Raw genomic sequence first — 15,550 nt, 5'->3', positions numbered from 1 at the left:
AGAAAAATCTAGGATTATTGGAGTATTTAAGAAATCTAGGATGTTTCTGAGGAAGGGGCTTACAAAAGGTCACAATATTTATATAGGAGCCAATTATTATTTCAAAGTAATTTTTATATTTTATAAATTTTATTTATAATATAAATCTTCCCAATTTACACAGCCAATTACCCAACCCACTCTTTAGGACTCCCTCTATCATAAGTAATACCCCAACACATGTAAAGTCAGCCACCGCCTCTTTTCCTACTGCATTGCAGAGTAGCCTGTGCTCTCGGAGGAAAGTGCAGCGACTTGGTTCTGATACATCAGCTCACAGACGCCTCGTGCTGAGCAACATCTCCCTTTTAAGTAATGTGAGGAGAGAGTACCATCTACCCACCCAGAGAGAGCAAGGACAATTGTGCTCTCTTAGGGCTCCGGTAGCCGATGGCAAGCTACATGAACAGGATTCGAACCGGCGATCTCCTGATCATAGTGGCAGCGCTTAGCCCATTGGAAAAACTGTGCAAATTCAAAACAGAAAAAATCAAACCTATATTTTAAATATACCTGGTTACTTTATTATGATCCTATTCTATTCATATTTAATTGTGTACAAATTTAAACCAATTCAGTGCACCACTTCTTTTTTCAAGGTTTTTTTTTGACAGTGAAAAAGATGTGCCTCAAAATAATTTTGTCATGATTGCTGATACACACAACAAACAGAATGTAAACAGAGAAAAAGATAGCAATGTGTATTTGAGTGATTGAGTTAGGGTTGTGTAATCTTTAACTTGCCTGACTGTTTAAATCAATTCTTCAACTACAAACAGGAGATTACAGTGTCAGACGTGCACTTTTTGATTGGAATAAAAGTCACAGGGGCTAGAGCAAAAGTCCAGTGCAACCATTAGCATCAAACAAATGGAAAGTTTTTAGTTTTGTGTGATATATTTACTTTAGATTGGCCTATCACAATAATTACATTATTATTCATTCAATATAGGAACTTGTCCTCAGTAATTTTGGCTGAGCTTATTATCATCCATTAAGTTTTTATCCATTAATGTGAACCAATATGTTGACTAAAATGTATTTTACTTACCTATTAATTTTTTTTTTTAATTTTAGATATTTGATATATATATTCCAATTTCAGTGTCAGAATATTCGTAATAAATAAAAGTTCACATCTTTTCAAGCTGCGTTAGGGAAATTAAAACAGCGAGTTCAGGAGAAAATGATGTTTGATACATTTGTACTGACAAAAATTCTGAGACAGTTGTATGAGTGCTAGATAATTAGGTGCAATATTTTGCAGGGGTGAGACAGAAGTGAGGGATATATATACACAGGTGAACAGGTGTGAGGAATCAGAAGCTGGGTGAGCGGGAATGCCGTAGCATCACAAGATTGATGGTGTGAGAGAGTACAGGTGTGGGTACATACTGGGTAATGGAGTCCAGAGGGAAAAGTTAAGAATCTGGAGCAGGCAGACTGACTTATTTATCTGCTACTTTTGACTGCAGCTTTGCCTGAGCCAGTGTCTGCAGATTGGTAAATCAAATTTGGCAACCCTGCAAGCCAAAGTTATAGAAGATATAAAGTACAAGCTATTAGCTGAAAGCTAATCTTATTTTTACTAAGCACTACAGTTCAGAGAGATGCAGCCAAGATAAATTCCCCATGTTTAATGGGTAAACCCTACAGCCTACAGAGCATCACCACACCTGTCACCATGTCAAGAGAAGTGCAACACTATCTGATAAGACTCATGAATAATTACAGAACATAATTAGCTGCTGTTCCAGTTACAGTGCTGAAAGAAAGGCAAGCAAAGCAAGGCTATATTTTTCTAGGCGTGTTACTGTGAGCTGTAAAGCATGTTATTTTCATTCAAGGAAAATAAGTGTGTTTAATTTTGATGCTAAATAACATGACTTTAATGGCTGTCTAAAAAAAAGTGTTTTTGCCTCAACTAAAGTCACAATGTTACTATTTAGCTACATGGTAAAATGTGATTTTTATGTTAGATGTACAAAAATATTGAATTACACCATAAACTTTAGCAAACTAATAGCCTCAACTAACTTTCTTAAGCTTCTTGTTAACAGTTAGTTAAATTAAATATTCTGTAATGGCAAAATTCACTAATTGTTGTTAAACCGTAGTTGAGGCCAAGCCAACTCCTTTCTGTCTGGACTGTCTGTTGAAGGCTATGGCGGCATTTTAAGGCCACTCTTAAAAAAAAAAAAAAACAGTTAATAAAAATAAAAAGTCGCAGTCATAAAATCACAAGAATAAAGGCGTAATATTACAAGATTGAGGTGGTAATTTTACGAGAATAAAGTTGTAATATTACGAGAATAAAGATATTATATTACGAGAATACAAATGTTAGATTAGGAGAATAAAGTTGTAATATTACGAGAATAAAGACATAATGTTACAAGAATAAAGACGTTATTTTATGAGAATAAAGTGGTAGTATTTTTTAGGAAAATGTAGTTCTAATTGCTTGGGCTCCAGTTTAAGAACGGAGCACAGAGGGAGGGAAAGGAAAAGCATTTTCTGCCCATGATCTGTTACAGGTCAGCTGTGATTACCATCAGTTATTCATCGGTTACCATCAGTTGCTGTTTTGTGTTACTGAGTGTGAAACTTAAAAGTTTAACTTGCCTCTCCATTTGTTTTATTTTTACAGTGTATATAAAAGAGTTATGTTATACTATGTAATTATGTGACATTATAAAAACTCCTGAAGTTACATTTCTTAAAGTTAGGAATGTTTCAGAGATTTTTATAGGAAATTGACTGAAACAATACGCACTATATACACATAGTTATAACTTGAATACACTGATATTCTGCATTCAGATGAATAATAATTGTATTCCTCTAACTTGCATTTACTATGTAGACATAATGCTTATTCCTTTTTTCCATCCAGTAAATTGTTAACTGACCAGCCCCTATAGTCTATAATGTACAGTAAGCAAATACATTATATATTAATGATAATACTCTACTCTCTTCCATATGCTCCCTTTAGCAATGTGTATCTGCCTTCATCAGCTAATGAAAACAGCCTTTGTTTTTAAAAGAGTCCTGCTCTTACCAGGATCTTACCAAGTACACAGTGACAGAATATTGACCCCTGTTGTAAATTTCATAGTGTTTGAGTAGACTGAGAGCATTATTCTTAATTTGCCTCTAACATTTATCACAAGGGAGTCCAATGGCTGCATTCGTCTTGTCTAGTAGGCTGCTTTTATGTCATGTTGGAAATTTTGTATTGTATGAACACCACCACAAACTTACATTTACCACTGTGAAACTGGGATTTTTTATGGAGCCCTGTTGGGGGGTGGAGCATGTCAACATAAATGCTGATTGAACAGCAGCTGCAGTCTATTTTTTTAATGGTTTCTTTCATTTACAGGTGAAAACATCAGATAAGTACATGCTTCTGATACGTTTTACTGGATGATTCTATCACTCACCTAATCTCAGACATGTGTGAAGTACTGGAGTACAAGTGCTCTACTTAAAAACTGACTTGAGTAGGAGTTTAATGTAAGCGACTTACAATAGTGAAGTACAAAAGAAATAGAAGGTAAAAGCATATTTAGATAGGGCCTAAAGGAGGTCAAAGGGAAATATTGGGATAGAGGAGTGAAGGAGGGGAAGAAGGAAATGAGGTTAGAAGTAGTTAGTGTGTTGGAGGTGTTAGGAGAGTAAGTGCTCTTTGAAGAGCTCTGTCTTCAGGAGTTTATTAAAGATAGCGAGAGATTCTCCTGATCTGGTAGTGGAAGGTAGTTTGTTCCACCATCGGGGAACAAATTACTTAAGTATTGCAAGTAGTTTATTGTAAAATGTTCTACTCAAGTACTGAAAGTATAAATACAGTACTGTGTTATGTAGTTATTACAGAAATGAATGGAACATTGTCAGAGTAAAAGGCAGAACGGGAACACCTTGGTTTCATTCTTGATTCCGCTCTCACCTTGGAGAAGCAAATTAGTGCAGTTGTATGTGGCAGCTTCTTTCATCTCAGAAATCTGGCTAAACTAAAACACATGTTGTCGTGGGAGGACATGGAAACTGTCACCCATGCATTCATTTCCTCTCGTCTCGATTATTGCAACTCTCTCTATCTAGGTCTCAGTCAGTCCAGTCTATCACGCCTGCAGCTGGTTCAAAATGCTGCTGCCAGGCTTCTGACGGGAAAAAAGAAAAGAGAGAGCATCACTCCTGTACTTGCCTCCTTGCACTGGTTACCTGTGAGGATTGAGTTTAAGGTTCTATTGTCTATAAGGCCTTACATGGTATAGCACCAAGCTATATATCAGATCTCCTCTCTCTTCACTCTTCCTCTCGGTCTCTGCGGTCCTCAAATCAGCAGCTCTTAGCCGTTCCGCGCTCCCGGCTGAAGTTTAAGGGTGACAGGGCTTTCTCAGTCTCTGCTCCTAAACTTTGGAACAGCCTGCCATCTTTCATAAAATTTTCCCCTACACTAGAAACTTTCAAGATTAATTTAAAGACTTATCTATTCACCCAGGCATTTAAATCTTCCTAGGGATTTATGGTGGCCCCTGTTCTTTTTTTTTATTGTTGTCTTCTTAAGTAAATTAATTTATTAATTCACTCAAGTAAATTATTCAAGTGCTCATTATTATTATTTTTATTATTATTATTATTATTATATATAAATATATATTTTTATTTAATAGTTTTACCACTGATTTGCTTTCTTTTAAATCTTGTTTTGTTTTATTGTACAGCACCTTGGTCGACACTTGATGTCTTTTAATTGTGCTTTATAAATAAATTGACTTGACTTGAGCAAGGTCTTCTTATAAGATCAGCTTGATCTCTTGATTCTCAGTGACGAGCAGCTTCATCAAACCCAGTGACAGTGCAGATCATCTACTGCTCTGGCTTTAGTGATAATGGGGGTTAATGATTCGTAACATTTTTAGTGAAATGATTCCTAACATTCTTAGAATTGCAGAAGTAACGATGCAGCACATAAACAATGTATTGGAGCAGAAGTATTAAACTGATCCAAAATATGGAGTAAAGTGAAGGTGTAAGTAGAAGAAAACAAAACACAGCATTTGAGCACTTAAGTACAGTAGTGAAGTAGTTCTGCTTCATTACTTTACATCTCTGCCTAATCCGACCTAAATCTGGATGAAAATCACGTCATTCTTAGGAGCTTTAAAATTGTATGTACACGCTTCTGAGTTGAATTTGAAGGCAGAATTAATCAGTAGATGAAGCTTGGAAAAATGCTGATTCATGCTGTTAGTTTTGAGAAGAGAAAAAAACACACGAGAAGAGGTTAAACATGTCAAGTTATCATATCAGAAGAGATTGTGGTTCCATTAGGGCTTAATTGCACATAAATGTCAAAGATCTGACACACCTGATCATAAAAAATGCTTTTTAAAAACAAAGAACCAGCAGTATAAACTTGTGGTCATCTGGTGACCCAACATTGCTGTTAGGATTTCTGTTTTATTTGAATGATTGCATGTAGTAGAAACCGTTCCTCTGGAAAGGCTTTCCATTGGATTTCGAACATTGCTGTGAGGATTTGATTGCATTCAGCAATAAGAACATTAGCGAGACCAGGCCCTGATTTGAATGATTTCTTAAGATAATTAGTTAATAATTAGTCTACTTAAAGTAGAAACCATTCATCAGGGAAAGGCTCTAGAATTCTATCATTACTTTGAGGATTTGATTGCATTCAGCAACAGGAACATAAGTGAGACCAGCCTTGATTTGGATGACAGATCCATCACTTCAGAAAACATAATCACAGTTTCAGCTTCTTTATACCCCTCGAGCTGATGTTTGCACTAGACATGGTGAGCTGAGACTTTCTGCGTGCTCCAGAGATTCTCATTGGCTTTTGTCTGGCTGCTGTATTGCTTAGGCTTTTTAATTAAGATTAAATAGGCTGTTTGTGCATAATGAAATGCTTGTATCAGCAATCAGTGCTCTTTAGAGCAGGTAAATTTACTAATTATGATGGATAGGTCTGGATAAGACTGAGTGTGTTGTGCATCACTGGTACCTTGAAATCACGTGACTTCTGTGGAGTTGACTTTGGGATATTCAAATCATTAAACCATCTGTGGGTTCAGCCGATCAAGTCTGGCATGTGGTTCCCTTTAATAGATTAAGTTTCACTTATAGCATAAAGTAGGATGAATACATTTCATCTGACCTTCTTAAGTAAAATATAAATAAATAGTAAAAAAAAAAAACAGAACAATACATGACTAATTTCTTTTTAAGTTAGTTAGAAATGTGTCTGTTAAATGGGATATTCTTTAAAAACAATATACAGCATAAACAGTGTACAGATAAAAATAATGTAATTTGAGTACACATTTTATTTAAGAAAAAAAAGTCGGTCACAGGATGGAAACTTGAAATTAAAAAAATGGTTTCTTACCTTTACTTTGAATATAATTTCATTATAAATACTTTCATTTGTTAACATCCCAAATATTAACTCACCAAACTGTTGGATCATGCTGTTTGCTATTAGCAGCTGGGGTTTGAGAGAGCACAATTTTCCGTGTTCTCTCTGGGTGAGTAGTTGGCTCACTCTGCTTCTCACCACTCCTAAAGTGATGTTGGCAGTTCAAAAAGAGCTTATGGATGATGACTTAACATCCTAGTGTTGGAGACATTGCTAGGGATGGAGGATTCCTCATAAGTAAGTAACATTAGAAATAAATTATAATTCCCTCATTACCAACCCCAAATTACTATACACATTTTGAATGCAAAATCTAAAAAAGCAAATCTAAAAAAATAAAAATAAATCTTAAACACTAACTATAAGTGAGACCTGTAACACTAGTATAACAAACAGTCTTATCTACAGTGAGATGGTGCTTTTCATTCATGGCAGCAGGTGGTGCTCTATATCTGAAAAGAAATCCTCTGACAAAAATAATCAAGACACAAGGCTGAACAAGTTATGATGGTATCATTTTAATAAACTTTATCTCTAAATAAATCAAGTTAACAGAGCATAACAGAACTTCAAAAACTGCCTGTCCATCCGTCCGTCCATCCAACTATCTATCAATATATCTATTAAATTACTCTATAATTGTTATTGCTTCATTTTTTACTGAAATCAATGTTATTAAAAAAGAGTTCTTCCCACCTTTGTTGAGGTAAATTTCTCAACTGTCCAGGAAAGACTTTCTACTAGAATTGTCAGAATTGTTTTGAGACTTTTATTGTCACACCTAAATTTGATTGCCACACCTGGCATTTGGCCGGCTACTAATTGGTTCTTGTAGACTTATTTTCTTTATTTTAAGCTCCACTAGGTAGGATTGAGATTTTATGCTCGTGGGCTCCCCCTACAGTTGTAGAGTGTAATAAAGGCCGATTGGTTTCTCTTTCTCGTTTTCTGGCTTTCACAGACATATTCGGTCTCTTTCCAGCTTCTGCCAGAGTGTCTGTATGTTAGTTTGTAAAGAATGAACCAGTAGTCCTTGTAGAATTGTTAGAACTACGGGTCGGAAAGCAGGTCGCAGTTCTCGCGGGCGTTGGTCTCGGCCGCCTCGGAAAACTTACAGAGCCTGGTTTGAGCTCAGAGGATCCCGGCACAGACACGAGAGCACCGCTATTCCTCCTATTACACCTCAATGGAGCGCTGCAGTGAGTTTCAAGCTGTAATTTTACTTCTTTAAAAATATCAAAAATCAAGGAAATCCTACCTAGTGCTGCTTTAACTCCTATTCTATATGCAATACTCCTTTTCTACTCTGAGTATACAAGCTATGTATGTATGTATGTATTTTGACGCACACATAGTGTATGTTGAAGTGTGTCTACTCTGTCTGTTTTGATTAAATAACAATTTGTCACAAGCTCAACAAGCAATATTAACTATATTGTTATCTGACTTTATAATATATTAATTTTCTTCCACATAGGAAAACCATAGGAACCATCTAGCATCACTTTATCAATCAGCAGCCATACCATAGCAACACCTTAGCAACCACATAGCAACACCGTAGAAACTGACTAGAGACATTTTAGCAACCACCATGCATCACCTTAGCAACCTCCAAGCAACAGCTTAGTAGCTACCTAGCAAGGCCTTAGCAATGACATAACACCGTACGAACCACCTAGCAAGGCTTTAGCAATGACATAACAACACCTTAGCAATCACCTAGCAACACCTTAGCAATCAACAGCTGTACCATTAGCAACCACCTTGTATACCAAAGCACCTAGTCACAACCACTTTAGCTGTGCAGCTGTACTGTGTTTCTTTTAGGCAATACACATTTCTAGTTTAAGCTTTATTGTATAGTCTTTTTTATGTTATTTAGCACTCGAAGTGCAATAAATCCTTGTGTTTTCACCCAAACAGAGAGAGAGAGAGAGAGAGAGAGGGAGGGAGAGAGAGGAGAGAGAACAAGGCAGCAGGAAATGTTTAGACTTCCTCTGGACTTATGGGCTGGCTCTCTGGATTGTGGGGGTCCGGCGTGAGTTAGCCGTGCCTGTCTCAGTCACTTCCCTCATGACTTAGTCTCTCTTCGTGGGAGAGCTACTGGAAGCGGGGCTTTTTTTTCGGACTACCACAGGCTGTGTTTGCAGAAGATTCTCATTCTGGACATTCACACACTGAGGAGAACGTACTGGGCACATATTCAGACCCCACGCCTTTGGGTGAAGGTTCTTTTGGATCTTCTCTCATCCTGGGTTGGGATGTGTAGAGGTTCTGCGGGTTTGTTGGAGAGCTGAGTTGTACGGTTATCGTGGCAGCATGTTGAGGTGTGTGCTTCAGAGAGCCACTCACCTGAGGAACGTGGAGAAAGGGGAGCGGCACAGCGACCCGCTGGCCAGCATCACCTTCAGAGGTAACACTTATTATGTAGAAAAAACACTATACAAAAGAATGTATAGTATAAACTACTGTTCGGTAGATTGGGGTGGTCTTTGAGAACTTCTTGGTAATGTAATGTCAAAACTGTGTCTGTAGCTTTAAACTGTTCTGGATAGAGTTATCTGATGCTCTTCCATAGGCCATCATGCTAACAAATTTTTGGAGATATATTGATTTACAAATAATAATGTAATTGCCATGTTAAGACAATTTAATGACACTTACTTAATGATCAAATAATAGCAAAAATGCAATTACACATTATTTAAGGGCGATACATTTTTAATTAAAAATAATTAATAATACTAGGAGGATGTATACTTTTTTTCTTTACCTGTTGCAGTCTGCTTTGTGTGGTTAAAGGCACAGGTATTGATGCACTGGTCATGGTGCGACTGGCTTAGATATTGGTGAAGTTCTTTCACATGTAAGCAAACTGGAAGTATTGTATATAAACACAATGGAAAATATCAAGGTTGGCAAAAAAATATATGTTTATAATACCATATATATTTTTCTTATTTTTTACAATTACATATTTGTAAAATAAGTTTCAAGTTACATAACAGTGCATATTATAGTCTAAAAAAATCTCTAATTGAATTGAACTCAATTTTATTTATATAACACTTTTCACAAAAAAAATGATATTGGTCCAAGCCTTTTATGAATAAGCACCATAGTGCATAGTGATAGTGAAGTGAAAAACTCGCTCACACTAAGAGTGAGAATCCTTAGGAGGAATTAAGACTCGATAAAAGGAACCCATCCTCCTCTGGTCGACCTGGACCGCACAAACAAATAATATAATATAACACAAAAACAACAGAACAAAAAGATAATGGAGAGCTATAGCTAATGTAGAAACAGGTTATGAATGATAAGTGTCAGTAGGTGTTGGACACATGCTCAGTGGTAATGTTAAAGAGATACTAGAGAGCTATAGCTGATGTAGAAACAGGTTATGAATGATGAGTGTCAGTATGTGATGGGCACATGTTCAGTGATAATGTTAAATAGATAATGGAGAGCTATAGCTGATGTAGAAACAGGTTATGAATGATAAGTATCAGTAGGTGCTGGGTACATGTTCAGTGATAATGTTAAAGAGATAATGGAGAGCTATAGCTGATGTAGAAACAGATTATGTGAGTGTGAGTAGATGATGGGCACATGCTCAGTGATGATGTTAAATAGATAATGGAGAGATAATTAGGATTTTTAATGCTTGATAAAGTTAAGGAGACTCATTTTGCTACAGTCAATTCAATGACGTGCAAAAAGTCTGGGCACCTCTGGTCAAATTACAATGTTTGGTATATTTTTAATTAAAACAAAACCAAAAATATATAAATAAAATAAACACCTCCATCTTGCAACGAACATGGGTCTTCATAATTTCTTAAATTTTATACACTGGAAAAAGTAAACATAAATGCAGCATATAAGAATATCACAGCACATGCAAAAATGTCTTTTCCACAACAAAATATTAACATTAAACATTTGAGAATCCCAGCCTTTGCATATAAATGTACTTCCTAATGAACCTGCAACATGTAGTTATGTCTCACAATGAGTTTTTTTGGGGTAATGCCATACAAGAACCTCTTTTAGCTCCAAACCATGTCAGTGGACAGTAAAAGAAAACCTTTTTTAAAGTGTAAGGCGCATCCAAATATGGTAAGGCTACTACAATATCTGCTTCAGTTATACAACATATTTTACATATCCATAGAACCCCTTTGTGTTAGTCCAGAACCATGTAGGAACATGTTTTTCCCCAGACAAGCAGCAATAGAACAAAAACAATAGCTGTGATTGTTAGTGATGTGGGAGTGATGTGTAGTACTAAACTGATAACTAAGTTGCCTGTTTATATCATTTTCTCATAATAAAATGTGGAAAGTAATGAGATAAGATAAGGCCGTGTGGATAAACAGAAGGAATGTCACTTGAATGAATGAATAAGATGGGCTTTGTTAGCCGCATGCAGATTGCACTTATGAGATGATTGGCAGTTCCTGCAATTGTCTTCTTTTTTCCTGTTCCTACAAAGTGACGGATAAGAACGTGTGTGTTTGAGTGCGGGACAAGGAGTCACCACAGCAACGTCCACTGTGTTTGTGATTATGGCATGCTCTTAATAATTTTAGGGGGACAAATAATCAGAGAAACCCTCAGCTCTGTGACTTTGCAGATTGTACTGTTTATGATGTTGCTGAGATATGAACAGCCTGTCTGGTTGGTCTAGCCGGGCTCTCAGAACAACAGTGGAGTTCCTGAGTCCGCTGACTATGCTGTTTTTATCGTTTGACCTCTTGACTACAAATTATATAATTTGAATTTTCTGGGAAAAAAAAAACAACTTAATTTCAGCACTTAGTTTAGCAGCAATTGTTTATTAGTGTATAATCCTTATTTAAAGGGGACATATGTAAAACGTTTTTGTATTTCCACTTTTTCCCATCACACTCCAAGCACAAAAAAAACCCCAAAAAGATTTATCTATTTTTTGTGAATCAGTTGAAAGAGTTTGGTGTCAGGAATCATATGCTTCTATGAGCCACAATATCACAACAGGGAAACGTACATAGAACCACCCTCGCACCACCCTTCACCCTGCAACTTCCACTAAAACTCTACCCACTAGATCAGTTTGAAGGAATGCCATTTAGGACATTTTGATTAAGAACCCCAGACAATACACAGCAGGATGCACTAGCTTGTTCATCTTTTGCCATTTAGCACAAGCTAACTCAAACATGTTGTAAACGCTCAGCGTAGACATAGCATAGCCAGCAACAGCTTAAAAAAGTGACAAAGCCCTTAAATTGCTCATTCTGGGGATTCATTGGAACTGAAACTGGCGAGATCTCTTTATGCGAGAATGATTTTTTGTAAATAACTTAATGAGCATGTTTTGTGTAGCCCATAAACATGGTCCACATGTGTAAAAAGATGCATTCACTAAACAAATTGTGCATTTGTTGTAAAACAGGATGAGTCGCAGGACAATCTTTCATTTCAGAAGTAAAATGTGGCTGCTTTCAAGATGGTGACAATATCTCACTGATTCCTTGCTAGGGTTTTGTTTCATTTCCCTTTCCCTTTTTGTTTCTGAAATAAAATGTCCTGTAACTTTTAACTATAAAAAAAAAAGTATGTGAATTTTTTGGTCTCTACCTGATTATCAAGATGGCAGCCTTGGTACAGTCAAATAGAGGCATACATTTTAATATCATATCTAGGACCGCATCTAAAATGAAAACTCAAACCCAGTTTAAAAGGAATGGTGGTCTCTGCAAAAATGTGTTTTTTTTCTCATTTCTCATGTTATGTTTAAAGATTAAATCTTTACATTATCTGAGGCTTTTGAATGTTTTCTGGGGATAGTTTAAATTCTGGGGATAGAAAGTGATGCAAGAACTGTTGTCATGGATCTCAGGTGTGTAAAGGGAGTTCAGGAGCTTATCTGTTAAAGGCTCTTCCTGTTTTCAATCAGCTTATTCAGTGGCAGGCTGCTGTCCCAGTCCTGCTCCACAGACAGACTCTGAAAGTCTTTTGTCCCTCAGGCCAGAACACTGTTCAACTCCTCTCAGCACAGCACACTAAAGACTGACACTTTCATTCCGGCCACTCAAAAGACACACCCTCTGAGATACACAATTTATGTATTTTTTATAGTTTTACCATATTCTGCACTAAGTTTATTTATTGTTTAAATGTTTACATTTTCACAATTTCCACTGCTAAATTATTATATAACTGCATACTTACTGGATGTCCAAAACTTCCCTCTGGGATCAATAAAGTTTCTATTTCTCTCCATCTATCTACTAGGGCTGCAACGATTAGTCAATATAGTCAGCAATGTCAATTACTTAAATTTGTCGACTACAAATTTCATTGTCAACTAATCGTTAATTTCTAACAGTACCACATTACACAAAGTGTTGGGGACAGAAGTGCAATGGGAGATGAGTAAATGACTCACACAATTTACACTCAACTTAGTCTGTGTCCCCAAAAGTGCCCAAACACAACAGATTACATATTTACTCACTAAATATCAACATCTGATTGTTTAAATCTCATGTATAGCTCTTTCTATCATTTTTTATAGATTGAGGACATGGCAGAAATAATCAATGACTAGTCAAAACAATAATCGCCAGATTAGTTAAATACCAAAATAATCATTAGTTGCAGCCCTACTATCTACCTGAATTAGTTTGTTGAATGTTACAACCTTTTTTTTCTTACCAAACACATGCTCTATTTTAGCTTAATTATATGTTAGCCTGCTCTGTACATTACAACACTGCTCAGGGAAAGTTCAACATTTAGCATTTATTTAGTTTTCCCTTGGAAGCTGAGCATTGTAAAGACTTACATTTAGCAGCACTGGAGGCTCTCAAACAGAGGCAGTTGTACCAATGAGCCCTTATATAGGAGACTTTCCCGCCTTTAGAGTGGGACATACCACTCTTGAAGCTAGGGCAGGGGGTATTATAGTGATGTCTTGTTTGTTTCTGCATTGATTTTGTTAGATAAATATTTTGTTTATGCTTCAATATGTATATTGTGTGTCAGTGTTTTTATATTATTTGGGATAGAGCCTACAAGTTGATTATAGGGCTGGACCCGAATATTCGGGTATTCGGATATTCGTTCGTTGAGTAGGTATTCGGTTTTTAATTTTGGTATTCGGATATTCGTTTTTTTTCTCCTTTCCAGAGTTCCACCTCACTCTAACCACTTCTGTTCTCGCGGGTCCCGTCAGAATATCTTGCGCGCGGGACAGAACTGAACTGTTATTGGCTGGAGCGGGAGTTTAATCCAGACGATGCGGGAGCAAATTAATAAATAGTTAAGAAAACTGTAATAATTGTAAAAAAAAAAAAACCTAAAGAAAACTCTCAACGCGCAGGATGGACCGACACACACACGCACACACCGATGGTGTTTGGACTGGGGTAAGGAACGGGACCACAGTATTCAGCGCTGCTGTTTTAATAAATATATAAGTAAATTTGAAGCATTAAATGTAGTTTATTTAATTTATATTAGGAACGTGGGGCGGGAGCGTCAGAAATGTGTATGTGGCGGGCGGGCGCGGGATTAAAAGAAGCAATTTTTTTGCGGAGCGGTAACGAGACAGAAACGCGGGAGCGTGGAAGAGTGGGTTTAAAAATCAGTCTCGCGCAGACCTCTATTATACATGATAAAAAAATGCAGGCTCTTCGAAACTGATTTATATAATAAAACGTAAGGGATAATGTGGCAACAGTAGGGGCTAAATCGGTTACAAAAGCCTGGCCTACAAAAATGATGTCTGAACGAATTTCCTCTTATCTAATATAATTTAAAATGGTTTAAAAATATAAAATAATTTCTAAGCAAACGAAATATTTAATATTGAGCTTATAGCCCAAGTGCAAAAATACAAAATCAGTAATACGGCTATGCCCTGCACAATGCTTAAACCGAAATAGACCAAGTACAATAACGTCATTAACAATGACTTTCCTCTACTCTAATATAATTTAACATGGTTTAAAAGTATAAAATAATTTCTAAACAAACGAAATATTTAATATTGAGCTTATAGCCCAAGTGCAAAAATACAAAATCAGTAATATGCCCTGCACAGTCCTTTAACCGAAATAGACCAAGTACAGTTTACAGTGACTGTCCTCTAATATAATTAACAATGTTTAAGAATATAAAATACTTCCTGAACAAATGTTTTTTTTTGTTTGTTTTTTTAAGCAAATAGTCTAAGTGTGAAAACACAAACAGCAATTTACTGGGCTGGCTTGCGCAGCGGAGAAACCGTGCAGCAGCAGCCTCCTAGCCTGCTTACGCAGCGGATAAGCCGCGGTGTGGGGCAGCAGAAATTCCGGGATGAAAACACAAAGAAATCTGGGCTAAAAACACAGAAAAAATATGGGGTGAAAACACAAAAATCCGGGATAAAAACACCAAAAATCCGGGGTGAATATGTCTCGTCGGTCAGAGCAAATTGAACATTTTTCAGTGGATTAAAGGGGCCGTGATTTGCTTTTTTAAAAAAAAAATTTTACCTCTTTTTTTAAAAACGAATATTCGAATATTCGCTTCGAATCAGTGCCGAATATCCGGAGCTCAAAAAACGCTATTCAGGCCAGCCCTAGTTGATTATAATTGGGAATTGAGTTAATTTGTCTTGTTTAGTTGGACTGACGTAGAGGAGGGGCTAATGCTAATGGGTTCAGTTTATGTTTTTGCAACCTAGAGGCTGGTAGAAGCAGAAGGCACTGATGTTTAGCTTGTTTCTCTAGCAGGGATATAAAGGCATTTTTTCTTTCTATATTTTAAGGTTTGTTTGTTTAGGTTTGTTTTAGGTTTTCTTTGTTTTTTTTCTTGTTTGCTTCTATGCATTGTACATATTTGCATCTCTAAAAAGAAAAAAAATAAATGCAGCACTGAACGCTGCTTCTTGAAAACCTGTCTGAGTGAACTTCCTCTCACTGCTGACTTTGGTGAACTTCTAACAACTGTATTCAAATCAGATTCAAGTCACTTCAGCCTTTTAATTTGAATGTTGCACTAAGCAAGAGTTAATCATTTTAGACT

The 15,550-nt window shown here is 36.5% G+C and overlaps 1 protein-coding gene across 4 annotated transcripts in view; it reads left to right on the top strand.

Annotated features, from left to right (window-relative positions):
• The window catches only part of dysf (dysferlin, limb girdle muscular dystrophy 2B (autosomal recessive)), a 152,696-nt gene that overhangs the window by 1,802 nt on the left and 135,344 nt on the right, over nucleotides 1-15,550 (top strand). For 2 of the 4 annotated variants that reach the window (XM_049482166.1, XM_049482165.1), the window contains exon 1: nucleotides 8,525-8,903. The exons of the other annotated variants lie outside the window; for them this stretch is intronic. In XM_049482166.1, the coding sequence (XP_049338123.1) occupies nucleotides 8,810-8,903 (94 nt within the window). In that variant the 5' untranslated portion in view covers nucleotides 8,525-8,809. Of the gene's footprint in view, nucleotides 1-8,524; nucleotides 8,904-15,550 lie in introns of those variants that run through there. 4 annotated transcript variants of the gene reach the window in all.

Source organism: Astyanax mexicanus, chromosome 8, assembly GCF_023375975.1.
Source record: "Astyanax mexicanus isolate ESR-SI-001 chromosome 8, AstMex3_surface, whole genome shotgun sequence".
Taxonomy (NCBI): Eukaryota; Metazoa; Chordata; class Actinopteri; order Characiformes; family Acestrorhamphidae; genus Astyanax; species Astyanax mexicanus.
Note: the sequence above shows the minus strand (reverse complement) of the source record. Positions and strands in the feature narration are given on the sequence as shown.